This window comes from Lepisosteus oculatus, chromosome 2 (assembly GCF_040954835.1).
Source record: "Lepisosteus oculatus isolate fLepOcu1 chromosome 2, fLepOcu1.hap2, whole genome shotgun sequence".
In the NCBI taxonomy this organism is placed as follows: Eukaryota; Metazoa; Chordata; class Actinopteri; order Semionotiformes; family Lepisosteidae; genus Lepisosteus; species Lepisosteus oculatus.
Window position 1 is genome coordinate 47,357,723 of NC_090697.1, and position 17,529 is coordinate 47,375,251.

The following is a 17,529-nucleotide window of genomic DNA, read 5'->3' on the forward strand; positions in this document are numbered from 1 at the left end:
CATCGAGTGAGATGGCTTCTACAGCTATAGAGCTAAAATGTACAATGTTCTACGCAGCCTAAGTCTGCTTTTAATTTTCTTTTAAAATCACTTTTTTGTAAACTTGCATGTCCTCATTTTTAATTAAACCGTACTTTGTGCTTTTAGGAACAAGTAATGGTTAAATTCCTTTCATTCAATGTAAAAAGAAATAAAAAATACAACCTGTCTGGTGCGTGAGTTTCAGAATGAAATTAACCTCTTCTTTTTCTTTTGTAGTTTGCATGTTGACACAGCTGCTCACTCTAACCTTCTCCTGGATTTTTGTAGCTTAAACTGTCATTGTGCTTTTTTAAGAGGTTTAAGCAGGGAGCCAAGTCATTATGCACTGTCTGTAAGCGGAGGTTAATTTCTCGTTGAAAAGTAGAGTGACCTGTGGACACCTGAAGGCTGAAACATTGTATTTTTTCTTTATACTTTTCATCATGGAATTAAGCTTTACTTGTTTCATTGTGATCTTTTCCTCAGGTCTGTTGTTTCTTTGCTTTAATTGTAAAGTGCTTTACAGTATATCGTCCTGATATGAAAGGTGGTATATTATCAATAGTGATTTATTGTTTATTTCAACATTAAGAATACAGTAGTTTACATTTTGCAGCACAAAAATGAAGCTCATTTCTTTATGTTTCTATATCATTGTCTATGTTTTGCATCCTATTTTGCATCAAATATCAAGTCAATGCCAAAAGGATTCACTGGGGTTTCTCATTGTGATTGTTATTTTTGCATTCCTGCTTTAGTTATTTGAAAACTACCGAAGAACGTGATGAATTTACTTCACCACTATGATAAAAGTTATATTTTGACTATTCAAGCTAACAACTCGCAGATTGAAAGTTTCTTTCATGGTGTTTTCTGATACTTTGCCTGTTTTCTTTCATTTGTGTGTAACACTGATATTGTTCGTACCAGACTCTGTGCTCAGCTTTATGTATAGCTAGAATTTGTTCCATGACTGTATGTGTCCTTTTTGTTTTCTACTCTTTGGCAGCTGTTTCCTAAAAAATAAATTTACCACTTTATAGCTGGTAACAAGGCATCTATTGTTTACCAATAAAACCTTGCCATTTCTTGGGAAAAAAAGCAGATATGTTCTGTCTTCATACATCTGTTCCAACATCCCACATCCTTGGACACTGAGAATTTCAAAATGATTAGTTTCGTGTCTTACACTTATTTTTGTGATTTCCTCTAGACTGCTGTTGTGGCTCATTTGCAATGACAGTGCCAATCTATCCAGCAACAAAGAATTAGACACAAAAATAGACTTTGAAAAGAAAAACTGACAATTCAAGGACAAAAAAAAAAACAGTAAAGAAGGTCCAACACAAAGCAGAGCAAACAGGCTGTTAAAGCTGCTAAAAGGAGGAAGGCGCTAAGTGGAACCACTACTGCTAATTTTGTGGCATCTCAACATGTTGTTGAACAAGGGACGTCATTCACAGATGGAGAATATGTGAAAGAATATTTCATAAAAATAACTGAGCACCTTTCTGTTGATTTTAAAAACAAAGAAATGGTTATGACAATTAGAGAAATACCATTATCTTTGAAGACTATAAAAGATACAACTAGTGAAATGGCCACGGGTGATATCAATCTGCAGAATACTGGCTTTAAATCGGCACCAGGTTTTCCCATTGCTCACGTACAGTAGCTTTACTCAACAATAACATAAATGATCCAATCCTCAAGAATAGTGGGTTATGCTATTGACACTCAAAGTACGATCTTGAAGGGGGGGCACAGTGGTTTCCATTCCTAAAAAAAGTAGTAAAAACAGTTTAATTTCATGGTGTTTTATTGCATAATCCACCAGGTGGCGCTGTGTACACTTACCTTTCCAGAAGAAATTTCTAAAGTAATGGAAACAGTAGATTAATAAGAAAATAATAGCAAATGCTTTCAATCATTGCTATTTTTATGAGCTTCTTTGATAGGTTACCAGCCAGTATTCTTGTGTATAACAAGGCCAGATGACTATCCAGATTTGGTCCTGGTAAGCATCGTGTCTTTTAGAAAATTAGCAAAACAGCCTTAAATATGAGGAGCAAATAGATCCTTGCTGTCTGCAGAAATTTTACTTCATTCTAGATTTAAACACCGTGAATTGGAAGCTATCAGAAAAATAGCGATAAAATAGTGATTTCAAATTTAAAAGAAGAATTGAGGGAAAGGGGTTGCACACTTGCATGTTAGTGTGTCTCCCAATGCTCCAGCAATACAAGTAAATGACAGCGGCACTGACATAAGGTTGCAATAGCAAAAGCTAGTTGCTTTTGCTGGCCAATTTCACAGGTTCAGAAGGGAAAGGGTCACTGTGTCATTTCTGTTGAAACCACTTGGACTTGGCACTTCTGCACTGAATTGTTCAGCTCGATAGCAAAGTGAAGCTATGGTTAACTGTCCTAGCTTTTCTAATTCAGTTAAAGTCACATTACAATGGCATTTGTGCTGAAAAAGATCAACAAAAGTCAAATGAGCACAGCATGGACCACCAGCTAACACCATCCTGATATAAACAGTGGATCACACATTTTATGCTTCCCAAATTGGAAGAATCAAGGCGTACTATAGTTAATCTGAAGAAAAGAAATGATGTACCCACTAATTTTGTCAGTGAAGAAACTGCTTGATCCTGCTCTCAACGACATACATTTACATTTATTTCAGCATCTAATTTTGTGATCTCTAGAGGGTGTGTAATTCTATACATTTTCAAACGTAATATACTGTTATGTGGATTATTATTACCACGGACATTATACCTACATAGAGTAATTAACCTTTATGCTTGGCTCCTCTTTTCTGTGTTGTTTGTTATATTCATATTGGCATGTTTTTTCCTTCTGTAAAATATCTCTGCGTCTTTGTTGTGTACCTTCTTTATAACGAAGGCACATGGGCTTCAATCATTTTCCACATTTGAACTCAAAATTTGTTTTGTTTTAATGAACTTGGCTAAAGTTCACATTTTATCTGTGTTTTCATGAGAGATAGCAAGGACCTGAACCACTGCTGGTTCAGGGGGCTTAACTGTAAACAGAAATGTCCATATTACATCCATCATATACCACAGCGATGCTTCAGGCATGTGATTTCATTTCTGTTTCTCTCCATACAGTGAAGGGCTCTGGTAGTCTAAGAATTCTTCTGACCTGGCATGAAATTCTTGAAATATTCGACAACATATTGCATGCATTTTAAGGTCAATATCAACATGAATCTGCATGTGTTAAGAGTTCATCATTCAGAGACGTTGACCAGTTTTTCAGATATTCTATCACTTTTTTTGGTAGAAAGCAATGACTGAAAGCATACATTCTTGAGCGCAGGGAGGGGGTTCATTGGCACAGCCACATCAGTTACATCCAAGAGCACATCACTCACATACACCCAAATACACTGTATCCCTGGATACCCCTAAGATATACTGTATAAGTTGGTAGCAGACACTCATTAAACATGTCTAGGTACTGCAGGTATCAGCTGCATTCTGAATGTATCTGTAACAGTGAGGTTAATCTGTTGTACATCTGTAACTGTCAATAATTAGTAAGTGCGAAATTCACCATTGATTAGCAAGTGTGTTACATTTTTAGAAAAAGACCCAGATGTCATTCAGCTACTGTAGTCAAATTCTTTAGCCCATATAAATGTGTGTAACAGGCTATATAGAGAAGAGAGTAGACCCCTTCTTGTGGCTGTCAATGAAATCGGTAACTGGATGTAAAGGTAAAGCACTGTCTTAAATGTATAAAATAAGAAAACCCTGGGAGTGAGTTTCCATAGGTCCTAAATTGTGGGCAAACCATTGTTATTAAAATTTAGCAGAGAATATGAACCTGCTTATAGACCCAAGTGGATAGAGAAAGGGCTGAGAGACTGAAGGGCTGATAAAAGGAAATTGTTCCACATTGGTGAGAGCTTGTGAAATTTGGGGAAAGGCCAGTACAAGCAGTTGACTTTGTTGCAAATGTCCTTTGAGTCTTCAGTAATTGTGGGCATTCAAAGATTGGATCAAATCGCTCTACAGGTCTCTGCAGATGTGTTTTAAGTGATAAATTCTTGTGGGCCTCCCAGTGATGTTTTAATAACACACTTCTAAAAATCGAGACATTTCAAACGCAGTATAAAGTTCTTGATTTTGCCATGGCACAGCTGATGACTTCTGCCTTCTCTGAGACACACTAAGAGGTCTTATTAAAATCCGACTGCTGTATTTGCCTCACAGCTGCTTAATAGTCCCAATTTTGGAAAATCGCTAAACTTAAAAAGGTGTTGGCTTTTGTAGAGCATACACAACAGAAAATGATTAAATTCACCTCTTGGACCTGTGGCTGAATTTCTTATACAGAGATCTAAGCATCTGAGTATTTCATGGATGTCAATTCAGTCGCATACAGTACTCACTTTGACACTCCCACAGTAATAAATGTTACGCAGATATTACAGCTGTGAGATTGACTCTTTTTCCATCCCTGGCTTCCATTTTGATAAAGCGTAGGGATTTATGTTTTTCCAACCACTTCTTTTACCTAGTGCTTCTTTCGCAGTCATAACTGTATACCTGTCTAAACTTAAAGAAGTGGCTCAAGGACTCTTGATTATTTCAGAGGAATGTTAATAATATATACATATTTTTAAACAAAGACAGAGATTCAGTACTGTATATGAGCTGTCACCTCATCTCATGCGCCATAGTAGAAATTAATGTGTTTCCTTACTTGAATTTGTTTCATTTCTGATTCCTATTTCTCCTTCCTAATATACTGGGATAGATTTCACCTAGAATTTTGAAATTCTATGTTAATTTTAAGTGTTATGTATATTCTATGTTAAGCAAAGTGAACTTGTATAAATGTTTCCATTTTACAGTGTGAAAGGGATAAAGGAGGACTGTTTTTGCCAAATGTTTAATTTTATTTCAATGCCTCTGGTAGCCATCCATTTTCTGTTTGGTTTAACGATGTCTTGGCATCCACTCCAAAAAATTCTGGTTTCTATAAATGTAAAGTTTTAATTTAACCTGGGGGTATCTCTTAGACCTTCTAGGTTGCACTTTGACCCCATAATTGCACAATTAATTAAGATTAACTACTGTAGGATTTAAAGCCCTGTAAAGTGATCCACAAAATCACAGAACTCCTCTCAGTACAGCAGTCCTTCTCCTGGGACCTCTGGATGGTGGTCTGTCTTGATAAGGTGTATATGGAACTATTGTCTGTCTGGGTCCTTGTACTGGTGTCTGGACAGTGGAGGCTTGAATTGCTAATCTTAACATAGCCAAGGTTTTGCTGTACTGTTGTTCCATTGCAATGTTTATAATTTAGAGATCTCTTGGTAGAAACCTGAAGGGGAGGGGAGTACCACTGAGGCTTTTTGTGTTTTTGTATGTACAGTATGATGTGTTTTTTGCCAACATAAATTATTACTAAATCCTTTATTTATTACTTAATATTTTCATTTTATTCCTCAAGCTGCAGGGCTAAAATAAAGTAGTCTTATTGCGTATGTGTACCTATGTGTACATTAATTACCATTTTCATCAAAGTTATGACTTTAAACATTTTTAAAACGTAGCAGGAATCTGCTTTTAAATATCTGCCGACTTGGTCCTTTATGTGCTTTTGTGCTTATGTGGAAGGAAAACAACTTTGTAACTTGTCCTTGGAATAAGAACATAAGAGAGGTTATGAGAAGAGGCCATAAATCCCATTATATGTGGTATAATAAATATTTAAATTCCACATAGATTTGTAAGGACTCCAAAATTTATATGATGTTCTGTGTTACTTCTCAAATGGATAAAATGGAAAATTGTCAAAACCTAATAATAAAAAAGGAAATGCAGCACAGTAATACATACATTATATTGTTACTGAGCTTCCCTCCTCTCTTGTCTGCTGGACCCTGTTTAAAAGATCCATTTTCACAGGAGGCTTCATCCTAGTGGTTTATTTTGGCTAAATGTCTGTTATTGTATGAGGAAACAGTGTCAGCAGTTACAGCATTTGTGGGTTTAAACATGCCTTCCAGCCACCCACATCATCCTGTTCATCAAGATTAAAAAAATTGTAAATAGTATTTCTTTCTCTCATTTTATATTAACAGTGGACATAAAACAAGATTCAGCTATTGGAATCATCTTGTCTTTACCTTTTATTTGGATATGTGAATTTTGGAAGAAACCACATCATAGATGCTACAGTGCATATCATCTTTACACAAATTAAAGCAGGTACTATTATACTGTTAATTAACAAATCTGAAGTAATTGTTGTTTTTTAAACATGACTGTACACAAAAAATCTGTTATTTGCGTTGGATGATTCAGTTTGTTTCATGTTAGCACCAGCTTGTTTGTCTCTGTATTGTTGTACAACAATTGTTGTTGTAGCACATGTTGTCAGTAAAATATTATTTAACCTTATTTTGATCAGAACAGAGGAGGTGATTCTTTCAGTTAAGATGTCGCTTTGATTGTATTAAAATGAAAAGCAAAACAATAGCAAGAGTGCTTGTATCTGTAAAGAGGATTTTTTTCTTCCTACTGTATTTATATGTGTGGAAGAATGAAAACAAAGCAGTAATTAAGCTGAAGTGAGTAAAGCTATCAAAGTGGGTAGATGAATAAGATATGGACCACAGAAAGTGATGCTAAGCTGTAACTTTTAGACATCACTTTAGAATTCCAAATACAGCATCTAAGGCAGCATAGCAGTTAAAAAGCCCCATGTTTCATCACCTTCTGAAACGCACGAAACACATGGATGACAGACTTCACATTCCATTGCCTCAAAGCTGCATCTTTGAAATTATGTAGGATTATGTTTTATTGTAAAATCTCCACAGCTGAATTTCCTACATGAGTACATTACTTGGAATTTCCATCTACAGTATAGTCATGGTGTTAAAAAGAATTCTTAAAAAAATATCATGAATCTGGTTTTAATTTTTTGATGACTGGGTCAGTAGAAGGAAAACAACTTTGTAACTTGCCCTTCATATAACAACATGAGAGTGGTTATAAATGACAAGACACCTTAAAGCCCATTATATCTGACTTAATAAATATTTAAATAATTAAATGCGTGTTGATTTATATTGTGTGCCATGTTGCTTCACAAATTGATAAAACGATCTAGTTTTAGTTTTATCTGTATTGCCTTACTGTATGCAGTATACTTCATTACCTTGAAGTACTGAATCTCTTGAGTCTAGACTGGAGGATACTGGGTGTAAATACAAGATGGGACACAGTTTTCTTGTCTTTGAGCAAGGTACTCACTTAAATTGCTCCAGCAAAATGCCCTGCAATACAAATGGGGACCCCATACGCTGTTATTGTCAATTTAAATCTCACTGGCTGTTGAATTACCTAATTTAAAAAAAACATGCACGTGTTCACCTGTAAAGATTTATTAGGTATGGATCACTGCTTACCTATTGACCTTTATATGATGAGTTAACGGGATTTACAGCATGCGTGGTCTCCTTGGATGATGATTTAATGCTCCAAAGTATCTTCATTATGCCAATGTCAGAATCAGTTCTCTCAGTGTAGCCTCCTTTGAAATCCTTTGAAATGTGGCTGTTTTGGAGCATGTGTTTATGATTCATCTATCCATCCATTTTGTGGAGCAAGTGCCTTTGCCTTGTGTTGACTGTGTTAAGCTGCTGTTGCACTACAAATTTCCCCCATGGGATCAATAAAGTGTCTATCTATCTATCACACATACTGTAAGTACACACAGATACACACACTCACACCAGGGCCAATTTTCCCAGAAGCCAATTAACTTATCTGTCTTTGGACTGTGGGAGGACACTGGAGCAACCCAGAGAAAAAAAAAATTACCATTAAAATTCAATGCACATAGCACTTCAGGTCCCAAATTGAATCCAGGTCCCCAGATACTAAAATACTAAAAGCTAAACATTGTGTCACTGTGGCAGCCTGCAGTTATCCAGGCCATTGGCTTAACACATTATAAACTGCACTGGTGGTATTTTACGTGATCCTTGTGGTTCACTACATTCCAGAACTTTTCTGAAATTTGCTTTGACAATTTGTTTTTACCCTTCTGAATATTTAGTTCTTGGGTTCTTCTGTGCTCTTAGTTTGAAGACATACTGTGTTAGAAATAATTATGAGAACCAGAGAAGATAGTGAGTATATACTGCAAATTAAAAGCAAAAAACAAACATCAGCACATTTCATTATAGTAGAAGAAACACATTGTTCAGAACATTAATATCTGGGTATGAGCCCTTTGCTTTGCAGATCGTAGCCTTGTGTCTTCATGTTCCCATGGCTTTGTGGGTTTTTCTATGTTCCAAACAGACATTCAATACATTGGCTGTATGCATGAGGTCATTTTGAAAGGCACGTTCCTGCAGAGATACCATGATTAATCAGTATGTGTTGTGCTGAGATTTAGGGGAGTATTGAAATTTATGCACTGTAGGTCTCTGACACCCTTGACTTTCACCATGCCAGATATCTACCGGACCATGACAGTTATTCACAGAATGGAAGAGCTTTACGAGCTTTTGGCCAGTTTGACTTTTCTTCCTTGACCTCTTCATGGTTTTGCATGTGACCTGTCGATAGGATCAATGGTAATGATAGGAGTCTTTTTTAGCTAAAACCTGTACTTCTATAAGGTGGTCATGTGTCATTTACTTCCCAGGAGTCACCTCGTTTCAAACTCTAAAGTCATATCACTACCCATACTTGTGGTACACAACTTTGTAATGGTTTGGCACAGTTACATTGCCCATCAGTCACTGAGCCAATTCAGCATAATACCCCATTCAGCAATGTTACATTTTAACAGAAAATATATTATTTTATCATGCACAGTATACTTTAAATTATGTACTGACTTTGTCCTTTCCTGCTGTAATTGTTCTTAGTCTTGTAATTGGCTACCGCATTTAGATAATTCAGGCAGCTGCCATTAGTCTCAGGCTTCTTTAAAGTAATAGATTCAAGACTAGCAGGTTAATGTTTTAAAATTCAGATTCCTACAGGTTCTGAGCTCTGCAGTGTACTGAGCAGCTTTAGAAAATGTCTTATTTAATAGCTCAGTTACTACTACAGCCCCTGTAGTATACAATATATCGTTCTTTTTTCTTGCACACCATGTGCTGGTATTTTATGTGACTATACCCCATTGAAAACACAGCTGAAAAAGAGATGTGTCTTTGCACCCAAAGTTAGTAATTGTCTTTTTGTCATTTACTGTGATCTAAAGTAAAGAGTATATGGAAAAGAGATTGACATATTTGCTAACAAAAGCAAAGAAAGAACAGGATAGAAATATTCAATAATTTTTAAACAGGACCAGAAATTAAAAAAAGATCAATCATGCACTTACTGTATGACAGGAATTTTGTAAAAGTCATTCCGATAGTGTCAAATCAAATACGTCACACTTCAAAAACATCTTGGTGACATTACTTGGATTTGTCTTCATTTTACTCAGCAATATCATTATTTAAGCCCTTAAAAACCCAAATACAACACAAATATAAGGAAGATGATATGAAAAATGAGACTTGGCAGGAATTGCTTATTTCACATTGTTGATACTGTATATAAGAAAAATGGAAAGCCAACAACCGTGGTAAGTTATTTTTCAGTTACAATCAGAAAATACATTTGTGTATCGGCGATTTAATTTTTTTATTTTTTCCTCAGATTTGCTCTTTCTGGGCCCTTTTTCATGAATATAACAGCAACTAAACCACATTTCCCTTTTAGATTTTTGTGTTTTTGTGATTTTTGTGAGCTTGCAGAAAAAGACATTTCATTGCCAGCACACCGTATTGTTGTGCATTTGATAATAAACTTTGATTTGATTTAATTTGATTTTGATTAATATACTTACTGAAGTACTGTCAAGCTTTGTACTGTCAAAAAAGCAAAAATCTTGGCCAGGATTTACTCCTCACGCTCATTGTTCTCTGTTGAAAATTACTATTTTGCTAAAGCTCAGAAATATGGAGCATTTATGCCTCATGTTGTGCAGAGTTTTAATCAGCATGCCTTCATAATGAAAAGGCAGTAAAACCCAATGTGAGGTCTGTCTCTTTACAGTACAAAATTAGAAATTGTAGTGACTATACCCCTTTTATTGTGTCGGAACATACTGTAACTTTCCATTATATTTTTCAGTTATGTATCTACACTGATGTACAGTACAGATACTGTACGCTGTGATATTCAGTTTTATAATGCATTTTTATAAGCCACCTAAGAAGGACATTGAAGGGAAGGAGGGTTGGAGCTGCGATCTAAGAGCATCCTCATATTAAGAGGTTAGGAGAAATGAGTAGTTAATTGTAGAAAGGAAAGTTTTATGGGAATAGTTTGAAACTTTAGGATTCCCCAACAGGCCTTAAAGTCAGTGCAAAACTGAAACAGGAACATTTTCTGGAAGCCAGAGAAAAGAAATGTATTTTTAAAAAGTAGGTTCATGAATTTTGTTTTCGTTTGTTTTTTCCAAAACACTGATATCTACTGTATATGAAAATGCTAAAAAAACTGAGATCCTATGGCAAAGTTCGTGGAGCTGGATAACATGTTCTATTACATTGCCTGTGTGGAAGGCTTCGTTTTGTTCACTAATTTACAGTATGTTCTTGTGTCATTTTAAAGTAGTTTTTAGTTCATTTATAAGATAAGACAAACTTGCTTTTCGTCTTGTAAAGCAAGTTTAAGTAATAGATATGTCATATAAAAAATGAATTTGTAGTTATCAACTCTTAATCCTGTATTCATAAGAATTATTGAGAGCTTATTATAAAGAATATCAACCTATCAGAAAGCCATTAGTACTGGTGAGGTTTACAGAAGCCTGTATAGGAAGACACATTAAGGAAGCACAGGGTGTTTAGCTGAACAGAATGCATCTAACAGTTCTTGGCCTGGAATAGATGTCCGTTGTTCACAACAGAGAGAGGCAATTTAGAACAGTCGACACAACCTAGCCATCTTGTGTTTGCAGATTGGAAGAACAAGAACAAACTTGCGTACTAGATGAGAACGTGCACACTCCACACAGAGGGTGCCCCAAGCTGTGATTGAACACAGGGCCCAAGAGTGGTGAGGCAGCAGTGCTAACCACAACACCGTTGTATCCACTATGCGGATGATTTTTCCCATAATCATTGGTTTCTTGCTTGGGATCTGGGAGAATTCCAAAGTGAAAATGGCATTGTCGATCACATACTGGAAAACAATATTATCAATTTGTTTTGAAGTGTTGAGACTCCATTCTACTTGATTACTATTGTAGGTGATGTGTCGGGGGTGTGACACATCAATTAGCTGAGATTCAGTGAGGTTTGTAGAGCTCAGTAAAGTTACCTTGTTCTAATGTTTTGAGATAATGGGTATTGTTTTTCTGTATCAAAAGAGTGTTCTGAATAATCTACTCAGGTTGTTTCATTTCACTGTAAATCATTAAGTCAGCATTCAACAGTGAACAGTTAATAATCCAGTCTCCATAGGAATGGACTATGACATAAATACAGGAGCAGACATCACCTATCATCTAACATCTTCATCAGGCATGAGCGAGTTCTTCGTTTGAGTTCTTCCTGTTATAAATTAACTTTATAAACTAAATTTAACTTTTGAAAAGAATGTGAAATTGAATTTCAATAGAAATTGAAACCACATTCTGTCCAGGTTGTCTAACAGCTGTAAAGCACTAGAGTCAGAGCCTTATTCTATAAAAGAACTTGCTGTCCTATTTATTTTGAAATTATTATTTCCTTTGTTGTGGAATCACCAGGCTAAAAAAAACATCTGCCCTATTTGATGCACTGTTAGAATAGGGAAGTTGGTTTACATTCCTTTGTGAGCATCAGTTTAGAGAGGGAGATTTTAATCCCGGGTAGAATCTATTTTGCTTATTTGTGCACAGGGGCTCTCTATGGTTAATTGTGTCTTGTCATATTTAGGACAGAATTCTGGGATCTCTTATGTAGAATGTAGGGCTCTGAAACTCAAAGACTTGTAAATATCTATATTTGTAACTGTTATATGTTGTGTAACAGGTTGGTAAAAACCCATTACTTTCTGCCTTTTGTGGGCATGCAATAACGGCTTCAGTGTCAGGATAGGGGAGAATTAATCTATTGATCATTACAAGAGTATAGAGCTCAACCTGTACTCAGCTTTGCCAGTTGAGCCATTCAGGAGCAGTGTTCTTCCTGTGACGGTGAACCTCTGTGCCCATTTAGGATCTGCAGTGCACAAAATTGAGGCCAGCCTGATGTGATATGTCTCAAAAGTGCATTTGTTTGAAGTAACTCAGTTTGAAAGAAAAAAAAGAAATTTGCAATTGTTGATTAAATTATTAGAAATGGCAAGAATGCATTTTGGCCACTAGATTTATGCTTCTTAATGTGATCCTGCCATGGTGTACCAAAAGGCAATATCTCCTAGAATCATTGCAAATATCATAGACTTACGTTTTATTAAATGATTCACATGGCTTAGTCTTTGCAGTTGAAAAAGTGTATTGGTATTAACATGAGTAGCTTTTATTCTACTAAAAGACCCATTATTTCCTAATTTATCCCACAAATTTACCATGCAAAGATGCTGTGAATGAGTTAACTAGTCTTACAGATTATTTAGGACCAACATGTAGGGTCAGTTAATAGCAGATGCGAAAGTTCCTTTTTCTCCCTATTGTTATTGGATCTTTCATTGAGTAATGGGGCTTATTTTCCTTTTCTCCTTTAGCAGAAAGACGTATCGGACAGTGCAAAGGACGTGTCCGATGACGGATCTGAAGAGAGCAGTGGCAATCACTCAGACTCCCAGAGCACAGAGAACAGCAACAGCACCAACAACGAAGACGGCAGGAAGGGCAAGTGGAGACGGAAAGGTAAACTGGACTTTATGGTGCAAAACATGATTCCAGCCTATGATTTAGACTAGCATAGAAGAATGTGGCATGAGAACAAGGATTCCAGACTGTGCTCGGGAAGGGACATTACTTGACAGACTTGTATTCAATTAGCTTGAAACAATAATATTTTTCTGTCAAATGTGCTATGCTTGGGGTGGCACGGTGTCACAGTGGTTAGCCTTGCTGCTATGGTGGGGCCCTAGATAAAATTCCTGGAGTGTATGTTCTCCACATGTTTGTGTGGGTCTCCTCCAGGTGCTCTGGTTTCCTCCCACAATCCACAAATATGCTGGTAGGTTAATTGACTTCTGGGAAAATTGGTGTTTGTGTCTGTGTGTACCCTGCGATGGGCCGGCAAAATCAATATTTTCTAAGTGATTCAAAAAACCCTCTCAATTGCAATTAATTGACTGATCTAATGATTTCAAAAGTACAGTATGTTGACTGCCTGATAGATAATAAAGTAAAACATTTATTTTTCAATTTAACCGTGTTAGAATCCAGCTGGAGTATTCAGTAGTTTGTCAAGGTTACTGTAATGCAGAATGATAAATCTATCAATCAAGGTACCCCCAAATTATTTTGAATGTTCAGTTTCCCTTCTCTTGCTGTGATGTGCTGTGCTGTGAATCTGTGCTGCGAATCGGTGCTGTTCAGCCGGGATGCGTGTTTAATTGTATATTATGCGTTTTTTACATATTGTGTTATCCTTTAAGCAATTAACTAAATATCATACAATTATTGTAAAGTATTTTGTACATTATACAGTTAATTTGTCATGTGTTCTTTCTATCTTGAGAACTGGATCACATTGCTTTAAAATGGACCTTGCATAATTAAGAAATAAATAAAATCCCAAATCATCATAATCTAACTATATAGTATGTTTTCATTCCAAAAGAGCAGAAGATCAAAGTCAGATGAAATGTCTAAACACTTAAATTAATAATTCATTATAGTCTTGAATTAGGTCATCTGGAATGAAAACTATAAAAAGTTTACAAAAGATTGCTCTGGGACCAGGTTGAAAAACAATGCTTCAGTGCCTCAGTATTGGCCTCAGAGAGCAAAGAGATGCTTTCCAACTCAAACACTATTTAAACAACTATAGTTCTAATGATAAATATTGGAAGAGGTCTCTGTAAATCTGTAAATCTTATGACATATGCAGTGAATTTCTCAGAATATGGGTATTAGAAGTTTCCGATCGCTGAACAAAACTTCAGCTTTGCACACATTTGAAATGGCTGCATGGAAGCAGTGAGCATTACTACAGAATGTCCTAAGATATTTCAGTGTGGTTTACTTTTACAGCATCTTCTAGCCTCTTTGTGACCCCAGGCTTCCCTGGAGTACACACTCTGCAAAGCAGGGCTGAAAAGCACCTTATTAAGCAGAACAAAAAAGTAAATTAATCTTAATCAAATCCTTAACCAGACATGTGCTGGATAAATGTGAATATGTAATATGTAATGTAATCATTTTTTTATATATTTTAAAGGAAAGCAGATATAAGCCAGCAGGGATTTTCTCGTACAGTTTATTCCTCCATTTTCTAACCGGTTTATCCAATTCTGGGTCACGGGGGAGCTGGAGCCTATCCCGAAAAGCAACGGACACAAGGCAGGTTACCCCCTGGATGGGACACCAGTCTATTGTAGGGCAGATGCAGAGGCACAAGTAGACACTGAAACCAGGACCAATTTTCTTAGAAGACAGTTAACCTTCAAGTATGTCTTCAAGTTGTCGAAGGAAACCAGGGCACCCAGGGGAAACACGTGCGAACCTTGGGGGAACATGCAAACTCCAAGCAGACAGCACCCCAGGAATTGAACCCAGGGCCCAGTTCTGCAAGGCAGCAATGCTTATGAAATTTATTAATAATTGAGTTGAAACAGGAACAAAAAAATGTTTGGGTAAGATTTATAACTACAAGGGTGTGAATATATGTTACCACTGTGTTATCTTGGTAAATCTGTGTTTGTGCTAAATTATTATGGTTACAGTATAATCATTTTACATTTTATAAAGCAAGATAATTGTCCAATTGGTAAACTTTTCTGATGTATAATTTTGTTCCTGTTGCATTAGAGGTTTTAATAAATCTGTTGTTTCAAGTGACCATCAGTATTTAAGAATCACATTTCAGTGCATTTATAAGAGTACTTTGATAAATACAAAATTTCCTTTAAATTAACATTCATATGTGTCTCAAAAGTACAGGATATGCAGCTTTTATGAATATGAAGTGAACAGTTGTCCTTATTCACATTTTTATGGCTTACAGTGTTTTCAACTTTTAGTCTTCAGTAAGAATTGACATGCTCAGTAAATCTATTAGCAGCAGATATGGTACCTCAACAAGTACTTAAACAATAGTACCTTTTTGCTTTCTAGGCTTCTACAGTAAGACACTGGCACATTCTTTTTTTGTATTTCTCATTAGTGTTCTACAATTCATAGGGCACATATCTTTCTCCATTCTAAATATAGGCTTAATGCTTAACTACAGGTGATGTTCTGTGGTGTTTTTGGAGGCAGGTTTACTGCATTCAGAACATGTCAACATAGTCAGGAAAGGGTGAGTTGCCTTTAAAACCTTAAAACTGCGGAAATGGGTGAAGTGGAAGTGAACTAAATAACCCCTTCTGAGGCTTTTCCAGTGTGTATTGGATACATACCAACACTGATTTCTCTATTTTAGTTTTTGGTCTGTCTGTTCAGTGTTACTTAAAATAAAAAATCAGGAGCCTTGCACGTATACAGTTCTTATAATAATATTCTATCGTTAAAGAGTAATTCTGACATTATTTAAATCACAGTTGGAAAAAAAAACTCACTAAAGAAACGATAATTGAAATTGTTCTCATGGTATAAATAAAATTCAGATAATAAAAATTAAAAAATAAATAAAATTCAAAGTAAGGTAATGATTGTGTGTAATAAAATTAAATCAAACGAACCAGCTTATCATTAATAGAGACCAACAGGGAGGAAGAGCAAAACTCACTAAATGTGGTTGTACTGCAACTGCTCTAAAAAAGAAGGTGTTTGACTTCACTGCTGTCAATAGGAAATCATCCAAACCACAAGCACAGAAACTCAGCATTTAGCTTCTAGCGTAGTTGCATTGTAACTTCAGTTTATTTTTATTTTGTGCATCACAGTGGGTATTCAGAGCACACCAAATTAAGTATACTAATCACATATATATTGTCTCAGCTAACTTGCAGTTTGAGAAGTCATTTCTTTCACATAGGCACCCTAAAACAGGAAGAAACTTTTTAGATAACATCTGTGACCACTTCCTTATATGCACAAATGTAAAAGAGCTGTTATAAAGAAAATATTAACTCTACTTCAAAGCACCAGGGAATCCACTTTTATTGGCTTCTGTTTCATTTACAGTACCTTGGCCAATTGTGAGCTCAGACAATGCAATAGAAATACAAAGTCGAGTAAACAGGAGTGTCCTCCGTATGATAGATCAGAAAACTATACCTATTTAATCAGCAAAGAAGACCTATAAAATGCTCAACAGACAACAGTTTCAAGATCATCTTCGAAGTAAGTGAAAATGACGGTTGTTTCTATTCAAATGGGAATTTAAACTATTCTTTTGTTGTGGCAATGGTTGTAAATTGCAGAAGAATTATAATAAATAGGCACGGTAAAATCAAACAAAAAAACAAATGCCTTAGCTGAGCGCTCAAAGAGCCGTGGAAATTAATTAGTAAGACACCATTGCGAAATGTTAATGGACTTAACTTGGTGGGCAGCAATTAGGCAGTTTCGGTGCATTAGGCATTCCACTTGTGCCTTTTTAATGTTTTGTTTGCTAACATTGTGAATTATTACGTGCTGTTAAATTGTCTCTGTCAGATTAATAATGCCATAAATAGAATAAACAAACTGAAACCTGCAGTGTTCAGCTGAAAAGTGATGGACTTGCAGTTAATAAGACTAGTTCAAGGTTGAAAAAGCACAGCTAGAAAGTGTATTTGCCTGTAGAGAGAAAAAAAGGAAATTGCTTTTCAAATATACAGTGCTACAGAACTGTTTAAACTGTAGACAAGATTTATACTGTACACTCATTTTGTCATGCATGTGCTGAAATCATTCTATTCATTCAAAATACTACTGGTATTTTGCAAATCTGAATAGATTATAAAATGTATTGTGCTCCAAGCAGGATGGGCAAATATTAAAAAGAAAGAAAAACAAGTTCAGAACAACCTTAATACTCACAGAGATCTTTTTTTTAATTTAGATCAGTGCAATTAATAAAAGGTGTACAAATGCCAGAGCTTATACTACTGTATGATTTATAGAATATAAAGTGTTTAATATCCTTTTAGTGTTTTTTATTTGAAAATTTGTTACAGGTGATAACATTTTGGCACATCTGAAGAAACTCTACTTTTCCAGATAAAATACTTTTTCAGTATAACACACACCATACGGTACTTTGCAAGACCCAAACTGTGTTATGTTTATTACTGCAAATAAGTAAATCATATCAAAAGTTGTTTTCATACAGTACCTGTGTATA

At 35.7% G+C, this 17,529-nt stretch overlaps 1 protein-coding gene across 9 annotated transcripts in view; it reads left to right on the forward strand.

Annotated features, from left to right (window-relative positions):
* asxl2 (ASXL transcriptional regulator 2) overlaps window positions 1-17,529 on the forward strand; it is a 133,023-nt gene that overhangs the window by 65,464 nt on the left and 50,030 nt on the right. For 5 of the 9 annotated variants that reach the window (XM_069178686.1, XM_069178690.1, XM_069178689.1 and 2 more), the window contains one exon: window positions 12,809-12,953. In XM_069178686.1, the coding sequence (XP_069034787.1) occupies window positions 12,809-12,953 (145 nt within the window). Of the gene's footprint in view, window positions 1-6,153; window positions 6,281-12,808; window positions 12,954-16,347; window positions 16,545-17,529 lie in introns of those variants that run through there. The other 4 variants (XM_069178687.1, XM_069178691.1, XM_015348396.2 and 1 more) reach the window with 3 other exon arrangements.